Genomic DNA, 18,078 nt, shown 5'->3' on the forward strand with positions numbered 1-18,078 from the left:
TTCAACTGAAAGGACAACAGGCATCCGGATATTTATTGTTTTGTTGCAGAAGCGATCTTTTGTTGACTAATTTTATGGTATTACTAGTGAGACGTCACTGGATTTATAACTATTGATACGACTTCAATATAATAATAACTAAGGAGGTTAATAATTAATATAAGTTATGGAAGCCCTTTTTGACCGTCATACCGAATGGTTTGACCCGAATGCACTTCCACTTGATGGTCGCAACATGTTGTTGATAACACAGGTTGCTAACGCTTCCGAGGTGGCTATCAAGGCGATGCCCCCGAAAAATAGACGTAAATTGAAGGAGGAATTAAACAAATGGATGCACAGTTGCTGTGAAAAAGTTTTTTTCCCACCGTTACAATCTACGGTTTGCTTAATATCACTGATGAAAGCCGTTGAACTTGCATGTGTAAAAAAGCGTCATGCGCTGGACAAACACGTACGAGACACATCTGTAATTTCTTTGAGTTGAAGAAAAGCTAGACGTGACAGTAAAATAGTGGATCAAATGATGAGTAATGCTAGAATGCTAGCTTTGGGTAGTTCTGTAAAAAACGCTCGGATTGCTGTAATACAAACTGATGACAAGGAGGCTGATTTGGATGCTAAGCTAACAGCTCCGCCACCGTATGCGGCACCAATAAACCCGTTTACGGATTCTCCATATAGTACAGCTGTTCAGATGCTGCACTACTTGCAGGCACCTATGTTGACTGTAAATGCTGGTCATCTAGATGTGATTGGGACGGTAATATTCCTAATAAAAATCTCCAACGCGACTCTGTTTTACAGGCCGCGGGCGTTAATGCCTACGTTAAACAATCAGAGGACACATTACATAAAGTGTTGGCGTAACTGATTCTCCAAGACCCTCAATCACATCTCCCAAAGACTGATGTTGAAATACTTGATTATCTGGCTTCACAGCGCACTTGCGTCATATCTTTTTTTTTTTTTTTTTCTTTTCGGGAGAGCTCAGTATTGATCATTTGACATGTCACCATCATTGTTCTCCCTTTTTTTTTTTTTTGTATGTGTGTGTGTGTGTGTGTGTGTGTGTGTGCGTGCGTGCGTGTAAAAAAAAAAAAAAAAGAATTCCCATACCGTTCACCTAAACCGAACACTTCAAAATCCAGCCAGAGTCGTGGGGCCGCCAGGAGACCCGAAGAGGGACCAAAGAAAAGAAAGAAAAGCGAAGCCCAGCACCGACCAGACACCACCCACCGGGCCACTAACCAGAGTCCTTCACCAACCCCAGAGACATCTAAATTCCAACAAATCAGGGAGACCTCAAGGGCCCAAAGGAGAAACTGAGGAAAGGTAGAAAGGACAGACGAAGCAGAGTGAGATCCACAGACACCCGCCTCCACCGAATCAATGACCTGAGGGAGAAACAAATTGTGTCTGAGTTTCGATAGATGCTGGTGTGGTGGATCTGGCATGCATGAAAATCTCCACCAAAGAGGGGAGCCGTCGACCCCCGCCAGGACAGAGCAAGCGCAACACCTCAGAGCCCCCCAGGCCGCGGCAGCGCCAAAGGACGACACCCGGGCCCCGCAGGGGCCACCGGCCGGAGAGCAAACCCAGGAGCAGGAGCGCCCCCCACCCCAACGCGGCCCGCGCCCCCAACCCAACGCAGCAGGACCAGGCACCCCACCGACCCACAACCCCCACTCCCCCCACGACCCCCGCCATCCACCCCAACCCAGCCCCAACCGCCCCCAGGTCCCCAAATCCCCAGACACCCCCCCCCCCCACCCCAGCACCCCGGCACCCCCACCACCACCACCCCCCCCAACCAAGCCGCCCCCGCCCCCACCACCACCCACCGACTTGCGTCATATCTAAATTATGTTTATACAAATCGAACGAATAACAGCACATCACATTGACTGGTACAGTGCTAAAATATTGCAACACTTCCATGTGTACCTCACGATCATTAGACATACACAACTGAATGTATTGCTGTGATGTTGGAATATAAACTGGACAGCAGCAGTTCCTGGCGCCACCTGGTGGACAGTTTCCGCAATAACTGGACCCTGAACTCACATGCAAGGGTCTTAAAAGAGAACAAACTATTCCAATACACACGCAGTGCTCCGCACAGACTTTCTTGCATGCATTCGTGTACGCCCCGAACTGTCCTGTGAATCCTATGGGAAAGGATCTTCTCATAAAAACTGCTCCACTGCGCTGTTGACTCCGCCCCCACCCAGAATGTCTCCTTGAGTTCGTGATCTCAGACCATATGATGCGGTATCTGACTGTGTACACTGCACTCTATTTTTGACAGTTGTAGGTGATGACATATACAGTGGAGCATTCCGTACACAGAAGCAACTGATTGGCAACACTCTATACACACAGATTTATTATATTTTAAAACTCTTGATGCCTATTTGATTTAATCTGATTTGTTTGTCTCCATGTCTGTTTTAGAACAATCAGCTTTTGGACCGACATCAACAAGGGGAGACACCTAAATAGCAAGCTTGATGGTGACATGTTAAAACTACAAAACTAAACTAAACTGCTGCACTGTGGTCTATTGACCCAACTGACGTGGGCCTGTCTAAAGTGGCTCTAGTAACTTTTTTAAATTAATACCCCACTCCGTTTGGGTGCCGCAATATTAATGATAAATGAAGGGCGACTTCATATCTTAATAATAATTGATGGTTGGCTGAAAACGGGGGTTTCTTTGTAAATTTATGGGCCTAAGCTACAATATTTCTATTTTTATAGTAGAAAAGAAAATACTGGTAAATTTCGTGTGGTTTCGGAAATTGAAAACAGCTTATGTGAATAAGGATAGGATAAAATTTATTTCAATCTTAATTATTATATTTTCCGTTATTTGAGGCTTGTTGAATTTGGTCTTCTAATATTTTGCCCATTTCTCTTTTGTAATTTAAACTGAGTTGGGACTCATTGATATGAAACACTTACGGCGAATTTGCTGGTTAAATTTTAAAAAAAATGTCCCCCTCTTTTTAAAGCAACAATTTGTTTACTGCTGCAGTTTTTTATATACTGGTCTGAAAGATGATCTGAGTCGATCTTTTTTCAGATGGGGGAATTACTGGTCTGTCTGTGTGTATCGTCGCGAAGGAAGATATGCACACAAACAGTCCATGTTGAATTAAATAAATATAGAATTATAAGTTAGTCTCAATGTGATAATTATATAGTCCGTGAGAATGAATGAATTCACAGGAGGACAATTGATGATTGGTGATTGGACTTTGACCATGGAGGAGAGTAAGTTTTGGCAAAGACGACACTCATGGCGGAAATAAGGTGAATATGTTCTATTTTCGAAACAATTGAAGGATCTCTCCCCGGGGTGCTCACGGTTCCGGCCGGACGTGAGCAGCTCTGGGGGTCAGTTGTTATTTTTATGATTTTTACTTGCTGGTGATAGTTGCATTTATTTTATGGCTGGAAGCACATTCATACCATATCTATAACAGTAAATATCATGGTAAAACATTTGATTAATCATTATATACCATAATATGGGTTTCCTAGGAAAATTTGATCAGACAATGGAACCCATTATAAGCTGTAGACAAAATTGGCCTCATCAGATTTGAATTGGCTATAAGATTTTCATTGTTGCATTAATGAATGTGCTTAGGTCATTTAACTCAGCCAAAGGCTGGATTCTGATTGAATGTCACAACAAACAGAATTTTTCCCCGGGACGGACCTACAGAACTTCACTAACATTTACTAACTCCAAACTAACAAAAACTACCAGATGCTCTTTCAAAAAGAAGGAATTGTGAATATGTATGTTTATAAGTGACTAAATGAAAATGTCCTGCACCCAGATGGGGTGACGGAGAGGTCAATCTGGTCCAGTTCACTGGGAACACATCGTTCCACATCTTGCCTATCAGACCCGCCGGGTCCGCCTCCTGCTCAACACCCCCACCAGCAGGAAACCACCTGACGACTCAACTGGAAAACCATGCCTGCTTTCAGTGTCCACCTGACGAGCTGATCTAGCTGAGGACATCACTCAATGGAGATTGAGTCTCGCTGAGGACATCACTCAATGGAGATTGGAGGCACGTGTCCTTTTCCGGGCAACATCCCACAAAGATTGAGTCACACCTTGGGAAGACAAATCCCGGTGATCAACCCTTGCATCTCTGGCAGTTGACCAGGGTTCTAAAAGAAGCTGAAAAAACACTATACACAAAAACAAAACAGAACTGACAAACGCCTTTCTCATTCTACAAAGAACTTCACCACGAGATGGTGTCTAAGCGACAACACGTCTTCAATTGCGTCTTCAATTGCGGTTACATCATGACACTCTTTCTCATATTGACTGTTATGCCAATCTGGTATTTCTGGGATCCCCTCGCCACAACTTTGAACGTAACTACAACACTTCGTGTTAAGCGAGACATTGCATCTCCACACATTCCCTGGATCATATCCTGGACTTATGATGACTCAATTGCTGTGACAGTTGCCCCAAACACGAACACCTCTGTCAAAATGCCCATTACATCATTGAAGGGATTTAGAAGTGGCCAGCAGATCACGGGAGGGGACTGGGTGACATATTGGTGGTATTTGACAGGAAATGTTTTGCAGCGAGACTGGAGTGCTTTTATAACCACCCAAAGCGGACAATATTGGCTACCGGGAACAAGCGAGGAGGCTATTTTCTTTAGCAAAAGGGTAACATTGCGTAAAATGGGAGGCCAACTCGAATTGAACTTTTCTCTTCCCAATGGAAATATACGGCCGCCTAATGTAACTATATAACAACTCTTGTTTTGGATTATTGTTATGGGCATGGTTCTCTGGAACTGACCCCTATTTTCCTATTTTAGTTTGTGTAAATAAGACAATTAGTAAGTTAGAACAACCAAAAATGACTAAATACACGATGAAGACCGGGGTAGAGGCTGTAAGTGTACCGACTGATGGTGTAAGAGAGTGGTTTCGTGTTACGACAGGAGTGTCCGACAGCAGTAACAATTGGCTACTGCTGGCGAACGAAGCAGCGCGTGCCTCTGGCAAAGATTGTGTGGTATGTGTAGGACCACGACCTTTATTGCGAGTAATCCCTGCTAAAATAGAGGATCACTGTGTAATGGAACTTATGAATAAAACTGTCCCCAATTCCAAATGCTCTCAATAGGATAAGGTGTACCCACTCGTAAATTGGCAGACAAATAAACCAGTATTTTCAAATGAAGTTGCGCATGGTAATTTTTCATGTATTAAATTGACAGGTACTGGAGAACAATTGGGAGGACTAAATCACATCACCCGCTGCATTTCAGCAATAGATGTCAGACAAAAGTTCCAACCTCAATCTAGAGCTGACATTTGGTGGTGGTGTGGTCATAATCAAATATTTGACAAGTTACCTTTGAATGTAAGAGGATATTGTGCTCTCATCACCCTCCTTCTGCCAGTACAACTTTTCCCCACCTCTGTTGATAACCTTTTACAAATGATTGATGAATGGGAACCACAATCTTCTCCTTTTCAGAGATTCAAACGGTCTTCTTGGCAAGAGCAAAATGTTCCCACCTACATTGACGCAATTGGGGTACCACGGGGTGTACCAGATGAGTACAAATTGGCTGATCAAGTACTCTCAGGATTTGAATCGCTAATTTGTTGGTGGTGCACCATTAACAAAAACGTAGATAAAATTAATTATGTGCATTATAATGTACAAAGACTAGGAAATTGGACTCAATCTGGTTTTGAGGCTGTGCACGGCCAGTTAGCTGCTACATCTTTGATCACATTCCAAAATCGAATTGCACTAGACATGTTGCTGGCAGAAAAGGGCGGAGTTTGCTCAATGTTTGGAGATCAGTGTTGTACTTTTATTCCTAACAATATTGCACCGGATGGAAGTTTAAGTATTGCAATTGAAGGACTCCGGACACTCAATAGAAAGATGAAATAACATTCTGATACTTCAATATGGGATACTTGGATGGATGTTTTTGACCGCTATAAAACTTTGATTTCTACAATTTTAATATCTGTTGCTGTATTTGCTGCTTTGTTAACCATTTGGGATGTTGTTGTGTTCCATGTATACGTTCTCTCTGCCAAATAATTATTACTACAGCTATTGAAAAACGGGATGTACATAATAAGTCTTCGTATATGATGGTTGAGTCTGTTGCTTCTCCACTCCCACCTACTGCGACATCCGATGCAGATCCCGCTGGAATCTTTCTGTAAAAATGTTTAAATGCTTAATTTTTGGGCTCTTTCGAGCCCAATTGAAGGATTGTTGACATTGTTCACAATTTTATTGTTTTGTTTTACATTTTACCTGTTTTAGATTTCATTATAGATGTGTTGATGAAGGTGTAATTATGTTGACCTAATATAACCTGATGAGTAATGCTTTTGACATTCTTGCTATCTTTTCTACTGTTTTCCCAGACATGAGAAAGTTAATATGTTTCAATGTTTATCTAAGAAGTCTAGTTGCTGTTCGTCAGAAATCCGGTTTTTAAAAGTTCAAGGACGATCTAGTTTACTGGGAAAATGTAAACTCATTCTGTACCTCACGGGATGACAGAGGCGTTTCCTCATGTTTTGAATAAAGAGGCTGTGTGGGCAAAAGAGCACACACACATATTGGATGACACTGCTTAGGTGATATGCAATTGTGTGACCAGAGATCTCTGTAATAAATCAACCTTGCAAGGACCCTCTTCACCAGAATCTCATCTTGGATTTATTTGAACACGCAAAAGAATACAAAATAAAGGTAATTCCTTCAGTTCAAATATTCAACCTAATGATTCTTCACAAAATTCTCTCCAAGCTGGTAATTTTCCACCTGCCGCTAGCAGTAGCCACCTATAAAAAAACAGACAGGCTTCACGCCCAGCTGCTTGTCACAGAAGCCAGCATACGGCTGGCGCCCCAGCATTTTCCCCTTTTTAATGGTGGAAAAGCTGAGACCATCACCTCACTCATTTTCATTTTCCATCACTGTGCGGCGCTCACACTACCTTCACAGAGAAACACGCTGTTGTCTCTGCCAGGCTCAAAGGATCGCAGGGTGGTGTCAACAAAGGTGCTCTAAAGCCGGAACAAAAAGGGCCCTCTCCAGCCAGCAGATTGACTCCTGAAGGATTGCGAGCGCAAACCGAGCCATGAGGGTTCTTCCCATCTTGATGAACTTTCTTTTCTTTTTCTTCAACAAACTGGCTTGCCGAACATACAACCCAGGAACTGCTCTCCACGTCTTGGGCCAAAACTCAGACCATCTGCAAGTGCAACTTTGCAAACATTTACCAGATTGTACCAATTGCTGCATCCAATTGGGTTTCGCAATTAGGATGACTTTTGGTCCCATGTTTTGCCTGATTAGGAAATTCCATCACCTAATTTAAGACCATTTCTCTTTGCTTTATTTAATTTAAATATTAAATTTTCTCCTACAATTAATATCAATATAATCAATTGATTATTAGTTTAATTGATTAATAATTATTAATTTAATCATTAATTGACCTGATTTACCCAACACTGGTCACCAGTCAATGCCTATAGGCAATTTAGAGTCTTAAATTTAACCTAGCATGCTTGCTTTGGGATTGGATGAGGAAGCCTGAGAACCTGGAGAGAAACTCACAAAAGCACGGAGAGAGCATGCAAACTCCACACAGAAAGCTCGGGGTGAAAGTAACCGATACGCCATCCCAAGTGAGTTAGATGAGACCAAAATGGATGCTGCCATCTACCTGTCTTCCACAGCGGTGGCTCCCAGCAGGATGAGATCTTTCTCAATGATGTCGTATGCCTCCGCCAGCTGTTTGTCCCTGTCCTGCAGTGCCAACTTGGCACGACTCAACAGCAGGCACACCTCTTGGTACTGTGCTGGACTGAGAGGCCGATAGGCCACACAGAGTGTCCTAAGACCCTCCTTGGGAGAGATTCAGTTGACGCGTAATGAATGCAGAAGGAAATCCAGTGCGGTATGTTTTTGTATGTGTATCTGTGGGTGGTCTCACCACTGCGTTGTGCTCCACCCGAGCTCTGACTTGATCCACCTTGCCTGATATAACCCTTGGGAAGATAGACGAGTCTGCTCCTTTGCAGAATAGGTACAGCTCACCTTCACACATGGGCACATAAACAATAAAGAAATATACTGTATAACGGAAAATAAATAAGATGCGTAACCCAAACAGAATAGACATATTACCAGTGCTGGCCCTGACAATCACGCTCATCCTTCGTCTGACTGAGTCAAAGGTCAGAACTTCCAGGAGTTCAAACCTGATTAAAAGGAAAGAAAACAATGTAGTTGCATGGCATCCAATCAACCATTTAAATGATATCGATTAATAATCCTCTGCAGCAAAGGGATCAATAATTAAAAAAAAAATGTCAAGGATGGATACTAACCTCTCAATCTCCTCCTCTCTGTTCAAGATCTCCATGTGACTGTCCTTGAGTCTTAGATACGTGAAGCCAAGCCTGCAGCACAATGAAAAATTGAACATGAAAATATTACAACTGACATATTATATTGTATAATAAGAGTCTTTATGCAAGGATGTATAATATTTAGGACCGAATGAATTAGGTGTGCGTGCGCTTGTAATGTACCTCTTCATGCCCTCCACGAGTGCCACCTCATCCGGGGATGACGAGATGTAGAAAGAAGTGGACTTGCCGTGGTGGATGCCGTGCTTGATGCCGTCTATAGTCTCCTCCTCTTTCACTTGCACAGTGTGGCATAAGCACAGCGCACGGAAAAACAGCTCTTCACGCTCCTGTTGCATTTAGAGCAAACACAGTTACTCTCACTTAAACAAGTAGAGGTGCAGCTAGTAAGTTTTACGATTAACAGTGTTTTTTAAACGTCAGGATTATATAACTGCAACCGTTTATTTCCAATTACAACAGTCCGTCAGTTTAAACTCACGTGCGGCGCAAAATGCGCCATGCGGCATAGTTTTTAGCTCTATTTCCACACAGGGCTTAGCCTTACTGAATAGGCCATAGGCCGAGACTTTTAAAGCCCCGGGGCCGCCATCTCAGGACTCCCAAGAAATGCATTTTGGCATTCGCATTTGGCTGCAAAAGGCCTACATGTGTAGTGGTAAACTGCACAAACCGCCAGTTTAAAGGCTGTGGACGAACATTTCACCTGTAAGTAAGATTGAAATGGAAAGAAATTGAAAGATGAAAGAAAAATATATATTTTTTTCCATCCACTTGTTTTGTTTTTTTCTATAAGAATAACTGTCAATCAGCATTTTTTTTCTTTTTCTATAATCGTGCACTAAAATCTGAAATCGTTGCATCCCTACACAAACACTGTAAAAAAAAACATTCGGCATGTGGCCTCACTCACCCTAGCCTCAGGACCTGGTGATGTGTCAATCATATCCATGCTATCTGCACCAGGCATCACCTAAAAACATGAAATAAATGAGGAGATACCCAATGGAGGATGTAAGGGATGCTGACATTTATTTCCCAATTCTTTGATTTGAAAAAGTTTTAATATTACCTGTCCATTACAGATAGCTTGGGCGACATAAACGTGACCATCCACACAGCACTCGATGAACTCCATGTTGTTCTCTGTGAGCGTCCCTGTCTTATCAGTAAACACATACTCCACCTGGAGAGAAGAATAAACGTCTAAATCTACCAACAGGGCACCTAAAGGAATGATTTGACAAAGGGGAAGACATTGTGGAACCTGTCCCAGCTCTTCATTCAGATCAGATGTGTTGACCACTGCTCTCTCTCCAAGCTCCTTGTCAAACATGTCATCATCCCACATAATGAAATAGGAGCCCAGGAACTTCTGCATCTCCACGGTGACGTACATAGAAACAGGAATGATGTAATTGAATAGGACCATGAAGGCCAGGAAGTCTGTGAAGGCCCTGATCACCTGTGGAGGCAAGAGGAGACTGTGAGAAGCTCTACACAACAAAGAGTAAGCATTGTTGAAAAAATGCAATTAAGTAACAAGCATCATAAAATGCTGCAATTAACAGACTCACAATGTGTCTCTCCCTCTCTGTCTCAGTTCTCTGATCATACCAGGGTTCGTCTCGGATAGGATCAGCCTGCCACGCATATTTTAGCACCGTGTTGATAAAGGCCTTGCTGATGAGAATGCATAGATAGACCACCAAATAGGCGTTCATTGACCTGCCAATACAAAGGGTGTTAAATACCCACACATGCTCTGGATATTGAAGCTGGTGTAAACTTAACAGTTCTAAGGTTTGGATGTTTCCCCATGCTAGTGGGTTTCCTTTCACATTGCCAAAACGTGCTAACAAAGGTTAAGGTGGAAGTCAACCTTTAACATTTGTTGACAATAATATGTTATATGTGACCTCACTAGTCTAAACATGACATTCTGATTAATATTATTAATATTTGTGGAATAAGAGTTATGAAGCAAAATCCAGCCATTTTTATCCATCTCGGGGGCAGCCATTTTGCCACTTGCTGTCAGCTGAAGAAGACATCAATGTTGCTCAGGTCTCAGGTAACAACCAATCACAACAAAGCTTAAGTAAACAGGTGAGCTGTGATTGGTCGTTGCCTGAGACCTGAGCAACATTGATGTCATCTTCAGTCGACAGCAAGTGGCAAAATTGCTGCCCACTGGTATGAATAGAAACGGCTGGATTTTGCTGCTTAGCTCATATTTCACTAACACAATATTAACCAGAATACCATATTTAGACAAGTGGGGCTGCATAGAACATATTATTGTTAAAATTTTGGGGGGGTTGACTTCCATCCATCCATCCATCATCTACCGCTTATCCGGGGTCGGGTCGTGGGGGCAGCAGCTTTAGCAGGGAAGCCCAGACTTCCCTCTCCCCAGCCACTTCAACCAGCTCTTCCGACGAGTGTTCCCAGGTAGCCGAGAGACATAGTCTCTCCAGCGTGTCTTGGGTTGTCCCCAGGACCTCCCGTCGGTGGGACATGCCCGGAACACCTCTCCAGGGAGGCGTCCAGGAGGCATCCGAACCAGATTCGAGCCACCTCAACTGGTTCCTCTCAACGCCCAGGAGTAGCGGCTCGACACGGAGTCCCTCCCAGATGATCGAGCTTCTCACCCTATCGCTAAGGGATGAGCCCGGATACCCTGCTGAGGAAACTAATTTCGGCCGCTTGTATCCGGGATCTTATTCTTTCGGTCACAACCCACAGCTCGTGACCATAGGTGAGGGTAGGAACATAGATCCACCGGTAAATCGATTGCTTTGCCTTTCGTCTCAGCTCCTTCTTTATCACAACGGACGGATACAGAGTCTGCATCACTGCAGACGCTACACCGATCCGCCTGTCAATCTCTCGCTCCAACCTACCCTCACTCGTGAACAAGACCCCAAGATACTTGAACTATTCGACATGGGGCAGGATCTCATCCCCGACCCGTAGAGAGCACTTCACCCTTTTCCGACTGAGGACCATCGTCTCGGATTTGGAGGTGCTGGTTTTCATCCCAACCGCTTCACACTCGGCTGCGGACCGCTCCAGAGAGAGTTAGAGATCACGGCTTGAAGAAGCCAACAGCACCACATCATCTGCAAAAAGCAGAGATGCAATTTTGAGGCCACCAAACCGGACCCCTTCAACGCCTTGGCTGCGCCTAGAAATTCTGTCCATAAAAGTTATGAACAGAATCGGTGACAAAGGGCAACCTTGGCGAAGTCCAACCCTCACTGGAAACGAATTTGACTTACTGCCGGCAATGCGGACCTGAAGCAGCCCCCACAAGACTTCCCGAGGGACACGGTCAAATGTCTTCTCCAAGTCCACAAAGCACACATGGACTGGTTGGGCGAACTCCCATGCACCCTCGACGATCTTGCGGAGGGTGTAGAGCTGGTCCACTGTTCTACGGCCGGGACGCAAACCACACTGCTCCTCTTGAATCCAAGATTCGACTTCCCGACGGACCCTCCTCTCCAGCACCCCTGAATAGACCTTACCAGGGAGGCTGAGGATTGTAATTGGAACACACCCTCCGTAACCCCCACCTCGGTCTGCCAATCCAGAGGCACTGTCCCTGATGTCAACCGTGTCAACCACGACAGCCCCACAACATCCAGAGCCCTTAGGAACTCCGGGCGGATCTCATCCACCCCCGGGGCTTTGCCACCAAGGAGCTTTCCAACCACCTCAGTGACTTCGACCCCAGAGATAGGGGAGCCAACCTCAAGGTCCCCAGACCCTGCTTCCTCAAAGGAAGACGTGTCGGTGGAATTGAGTAGGTCTTCGAAGTATTCTCCCCACCGATTCACGACGTCCCGAGTCGAGGTTAGCAGCACCCCATCTCCACTATACACAGTGTTAATGGTGCACTGCTTTCCTCTCCCGAGACCCCGGATGGTGGACCAGAATTTCTTTGAAGCCGTCCGGAAGTCATTTTCCAGGGCCTCACCGAACTCTTCCCATGTCTGAGTTTTTGCCTCAGCGACCGCCGAAGCTGCATTTTGCTTAGCCAGCCGGTACCTGTGAGCTGCCTCCAGAGTCCCACAGGCCAAAAAGGCCCAATAGAACTCCTTCTTCAGATTGACGGCATCCCTTACCGCTGGTTCTCCACCAGCGGGTTTGAAGATTGCCGCCACGACAGGCACCAACCACCTTACGGCCACAGCTCCGATCAGCCGCCTCAACAATGGAGGCGCGGAACATGGTCCACTCACCCCCCGCCTCCCTCAGGGAGAAGTTCTGCTGGAGGTGGGTGTTGAAACTCTTTCTGACAGTGGATTCTGACAGACATTCCCAGCAGACCCTCACAATACGTTTGGGTCTGCCAAGTCGGACCAGCATCTTAGCCTGCCATCGGAGCCAACACACCACCAGGTGGTGATTAGTTGACAGCTCCGCCCCTCTCTTCACCCGAGTGTCCAACACATGCGGCCGCAAATCCGATGACACGACTACAAAGTCGATAATCGAACTGCGGCCTAGGGTGTCCTAGTGCCAAGTGCACATATGGACACCCTTGTGATTGAACATGGTGTTCGTTATGGACAGTCTGTGTTGACTTCCCCTTTAATTAAATACTCAAAATTTTCCTTAGGTGTGAATGTGAGCGAGTGTTAATGTTTTTTTGTCAATATGTGACCAGTCCAGGGGGTTAACCCGCCTCTAACAAAATCAACTGCGATATTCTCCAACTCAAATTCAACCCTAGGGATAGGCGGTATAGAAAATGCATGGATCGATAGAAGGATGATTACCAACCAACACATTCCGCTAAAGATACTAAAACATGCTAGGGGTTGAAAAAAAAAATTTGATTCTAATATCTATATTCCAAAATCTAATAGTTGTAGAAGTTTAAATGTATGGGAAGGTAACAAAAAGCTTACTTTTCTACTGCGGAGCGTTTCTGAGACTTGGACTGGTAGTTGAGAGCCATCTTTGTTTCCATCCCAGTGTAGATGGCAACTGCTACAATAAGGGAGCGACAAAAATATTTGTCCGATGAGAATCTCCTTTAGGGAGCATTTACAAACAATATCACAACAAACAACATTCTGAAATCTTGTTCTATTATACCATAAATGTACTCTGTGTTCTTCAATGTGGCTCCTCTCAGAAGCAGGTTCTCTGATCCTAGTGGCCTGTGAACAGCAATTATGTTAGCATTTTCCAGAACACGAATTGGGGACTCTATAAAGGACATACAAGATAATATATAGGGAAACCCCACTATGTATAATATCTGTTGTATCAAAACATTGATTGTAAAAAGTAAGGATGGGCAAGTACCGATACTAGGTATTGATATCGGGCCCCCGCACTTGTGGCCATTTTTCGGTCACGAACTGTCAGAAAGACTGGGGGGAACGAAAGTTTGTTCCGTTTTGTTCGTTTCCTGTGTGTCTCCTTATGAGGTAACACTTATTCATTTCATTACTTCCGGCAGCGACATTTCAGGATTTCAGGAAACAGATTTTTTTTAAACACATTTATTTTGTCAATATCCTGAAACCGAGGGAACAGAAGGAAGCATCCCAAAGCTTGCTAGCGGACGTATGTGTAACCAAACAAATGGAGTGAGAGTCATTTAAGAACCTGCTTTTAGCCCCAATTGACTCCTTCAGTGAAGAAAGCTCCTACCCGTCTCTTGATCGCATCCTGGTGTTGTGTCCTCGGTCCAACTCCCGGTAAAGTGCACACATTCAATCAAATAATAAGCACTTAAATAGGCTTAACTGTCATGTCCCAGCAGAGGGTAGTCAGTAGCAACATGCTATTCATGTTTAAAATAGATTCAATAAGAAAACATCAACTTTCCAACGGTTGAAATGGTCCAAATCAGCGCTTCCCCTGATAGATTCCATTAGTTTTCAATGACAAGATGGTAGCAGGCTACCAGCTGGCCTACCCATAATGCACCGCGCTGCCAAGATGCGCACTTTGCTTGTTTGTGGAAGTGGCGTGACCAGATGGAGGCATAGTATGATTGGATAGGATTTGGGAAACTGTTGCCATCTTAAGGTTTATGAACGTACTTAAAAATGCATTAATGTGGTTAGCTCTGGAAGTTTTCTTTTCTACAAACATGGTGGTGTGGACACTTTTTTTCACACCCAGAGCAGGGAAATATTTTTATATATTATATAAATAATATTTTATTTGTTTTAAAAAATACCCTGCTATGTGTGTACATGGCCTCAGTGTGGATTTATGAGAATAAGTACTTTTGTTGTGAGTAATATCCCCTATATTTGTGGTTCATATATGTTTGTAGCTAACATAACTTCGCAGTGGTGAATTGCCTTGTTTATGTTTGTTGCGTGCGTAATTGCCTTGTTAACATCGTTAAGCTGCGGTACTAAAAATAGAACAGTGCCGTTTACGACCCTAGCAGATGCCAATTATAGCTGTTATACATACTACATTATATTTGTAATGAACGGAGAATGTGAAACAAAAAACGGAAATACAGAACAACAGAATGTTGCTTTTTTAAAACATGACTGTTTTGTTTTGGCCAACTCTGAATGAGTTACTGGTCGTCTTTGAAGCAGAGAGATCAATAAAATTCAGCTTCATGGTGTTTTACACAATGTTTCAATGCATTTGTACATGTTAGACCTATAGTAGAACGCAAAAGTATATTTGTATTCAAGTTAATTTTGCAAACAATTATCGGCTTACTTATCAGTTATCGACATCGTCACTTTCTAAATTATTGGTTTATCGTATCGGTTGAAAATAGCATTATTGTTAATCCCTAATCACAAGTACTAATGGTATCAGCAATTGGTATCGGTATTGGTGAGTACTGACGATTTGAGTATCGGTATCGGTCTAAAAAAAGTGGTATCAAGCATCCCTAATAGAAAGTGACAGACACAAATGAACCCAGTATATGAAGATAAACATGCTAATATTACCTCGCCACTGGCTCATTGTTCATGTAAATGTTGATGCGACCAACAAACCTAGTAGGAAAAAACAACAAGAAAAACAGGAAGAAATATGTAAATGAATGAATAAATAAATCAATTCTTTGAGAGTTTACAGCTGGTGCATGCGAGAGCAAATTTCACTGACTTGTACAGGTCTGGCTGTGGTTGTTCACATTCGATGGTAGCATGGATTGTGTCCACTTCCTTCTCGGCGTTGTACGCTTTGGTGTCCTGCACTGCGTAGTATGTCTGAAGGTGCAGGAAATACAAAACATTCTTGAGGGAGCCAAACTGACAGGAAACAGGCGAGCTGTGTCAAGTAACTGTCCAGCATAATAAAAAACGCTCACGCACCTTGTGACTGCTTTCACCATCCAGACTGGCTGTGGTGACATAGCAGGTTCCATCATCTCGGGAAGAGGACAACAGGATGAGATCGCAGGGGAATGATTCATCTTCCTTCACATAGACTATGTCTCCCACCTGAGGCAAATCAGTAAAGGGGTACGTCATCTGTCATTCATTTGCAATGCAACTGAGTGAGTGCATATTTTACCTAGAGACGCACATACAAGGGGATGCAAAAGTAGGTATACATTTTTTTAATCAATAAAAAAACAGCAGCTTAATTTAGAACAGCTATAAAGGGCCCTCACAACTCTGGCCACGTTGGGGTACTAGCACATAGGAGAATAACCTATAAAATATTTTTAAAAATTGCCAGGTCTGATGTGTGTGCAAAATTTTTAGTTTTTTCATTTTGGTTGAGACCCTCAAGAACAGCATAATTTTCTCTGCAAACTGCGCATTGCCACGGCAACAATATGTGAAGGGATAAATAAGCTCTCAATAACTTCATCTTAAAGTTAGATGAAACACCCAAAGTTTGAAGTTCTATAGGAGGAGTTTTTTCAAATATGACCAAAATATGTGCCCAATTCCAAAATAAAGTCAAAATGGCGGGTGTCCTACTAGGTTTAGCATAATGGTCATTTATCTGGCCCTCATCAACCTATACACTTATTGTGTAGTTTTTTTATGGGGTAATAAAGAAGGTAAATAATAAAAACCTCGGTACAACGTTCCCAACTTTTTTACATACTTTTGTACCCCCCCTGTAAATATGAATCAGGGGGTGAAACCTTGGTTTGGTATGAGGCAATACAACATGCTGTTCAAGGTTTGAGTGATTGATCTGCACACACACAAACATACCCGCAACTTGCAACTCTGCTTGCGGATGACTTTGCCATGTTGCAGCACATGGACGGGACACTGGTTGACAGCTTTGTCAGCTTTGTGTCTCAGCCAGTCCTCGTAACCCTGAAAAACAGAGAGCATCTTGTGGTGGATGATGACAAGTGACATGGCATGATATCAGAACTTGGGCGCTCACCTGTTTGATCGCTGTAACTGTGATGACAAAGAAAAGTGGCAGTCCACTAGTGACTGGACTGGTGGGTGTGTCAATGATCAACTAAAGAAACAGAATGTAAAGATGTTTTCCAGCTTTGAAACAGGATACATGAATGAAATTAGCCCATTTGCGACAAGCAGTGCCATTTACAACAGTTTCATACAGTACACAATTTTCTCAAATTCCAAGGGTACAAAAACAACTGATCCAAATCAATACGAGTATGTAAACCATTCTAATGATGTGTCAACCCGAACGGTGCAATGCCTTAAGTACCAAAAGTGTACATGCTATCAAAAGCTTGACTTTTTCATGTAATTGCAACCACATGCCAAAAAGGTAAAATATTAAATACTGCATTAGGTGATTTACATTGTCATTGATTGTTTATTTTGTAATATTCCTGACCTGTTTAAGTGACTGAATCTTACATAATCCTAAATTGCGTTTCCACCGCTGGACGTTCGGGTATGGGGAGGAGGGTAGGAACTTTCACAGGAACTGTCTTCTCAGCCGGCCCGCTTGAGGCTGTGTCCCCACTGCGAAGTACGACCCATTTCGCGACGTCACGAGTTTCGATCCACACATAAACGCCGTGCGACGATTTCTCCTGTGACGTCATCCAAGCACCGCGCGACGAAAATCACAACGTGGAAAGAGAAAAACTTTAGGTGGTTGCTGTTTTTCTCTGCTTTTTATTTTATGTACTTGCCGTGGATAGATGATTTGAGTGAGAGGAGACGGCGTTTAGATGAAGAATTTGAAAAGGCTAACACTAGAGTGGAATGAAAATAGTCTTATTAAGATTGAGGATTATTAAGAGAATTGTTTGGGTGGAAGAGACTTAAGCCAAGATTACATCATCGTCACGCATGAAGGTAAGATAATTTTTCATACCAAATAATTTTTAGCCAATCAGCACGAAAGCTCGATCGGGAGTTTATCGGGCCGGTGGAGTACCAACCCTTGAGTAGGACCTCCACTCGTCCCCGTAAGTTCCTGTAAATGTGGCCCGGTTGGGAAGGCTCCTGCATTTTAGACGCGCACATACGGGCCTGGCCCTGTAAATTTACCCCGAAGTTCCAGTGGTGGAAACGCGGCTCTAGTGTCACACTAGTATGATGTCACATAATTTACACTCAGGATCACCAACTCCAGTCCTCGAAGGCACCTACCCAGCATGTTTCGGGTGTTTCCCTC

General features: G+C 43.5%; 1 protein-coding gene across 10 annotated transcripts in view; it reads right to left on the bottom strand.

Annotated features, from left to right (window-relative positions):
* The window catches only part of atp11a (ATPase phospholipid transporting 11A), a 73,306-nt gene that overhangs the window by 15,115 nt on the left and 40,113 nt on the right, over positions 1–18,078 (bottom strand). For all 10 annotated transcript variants that reach the window (XM_077552084.1, XM_077552077.1, XM_077552109.1 and 7 more), the window contains 16 exons: positions 16,858–16,938; positions 16,677–16,784; positions 15,816–15,944; positions 15,607–15,710; positions 15,447–15,494; positions 13,600–13,664; positions 13,410–13,491; positions 10,065–10,215; positions 9,755–9,952; positions 9,560–9,673; positions 9,401–9,460; positions 8,650–8,816; positions 8,446–8,517; positions 8,243–8,316; positions 8,049–8,152; positions 7,779–7,960 (listed from right to left, as the gene is read on the bottom strand). In XM_077552084.1, coding sequence (XP_077408210.1) covers positions 7,779–7,960; positions 8,049–8,152; positions 8,243–8,316; positions 8,446–8,517; positions 8,650–8,816; positions 9,401–9,460; positions 9,560–9,673; positions 9,755–9,952; positions 10,065–10,215; positions 13,410–13,491; positions 13,600–13,664; positions 15,447–15,494; positions 15,607–15,710; positions 15,816–15,944; positions 16,677–16,784; positions 16,858–16,938 — 1,739 coding nt within the window. The remainder of the gene's footprint in view (positions 1–7,778; positions 7,961–8,048; positions 8,153–8,242; positions 8,317–8,445; positions 8,518–8,649; positions 8,817–9,400; positions 9,461–9,559; positions 9,674–9,754; positions 9,953–10,064; positions 10,216–13,409; positions 13,492–13,599; positions 13,665–15,446; positions 15,495–15,606; positions 15,711–15,815; positions 15,945–16,676; positions 16,785–16,857; positions 16,939–18,078) is intronic.

This window comes from Vanacampus margaritifer, chromosome 1, assembly GCF_051991255.1.
Source record: "Vanacampus margaritifer isolate UIUO_Vmar chromosome 1, RoL_Vmar_1.0, whole genome shotgun sequence".
NCBI classification, from domain to species: domain Eukaryota; kingdom Metazoa; phylum Chordata; class Actinopteri; order Syngnathiformes; family Syngnathidae; genus Vanacampus; species Vanacampus margaritifer.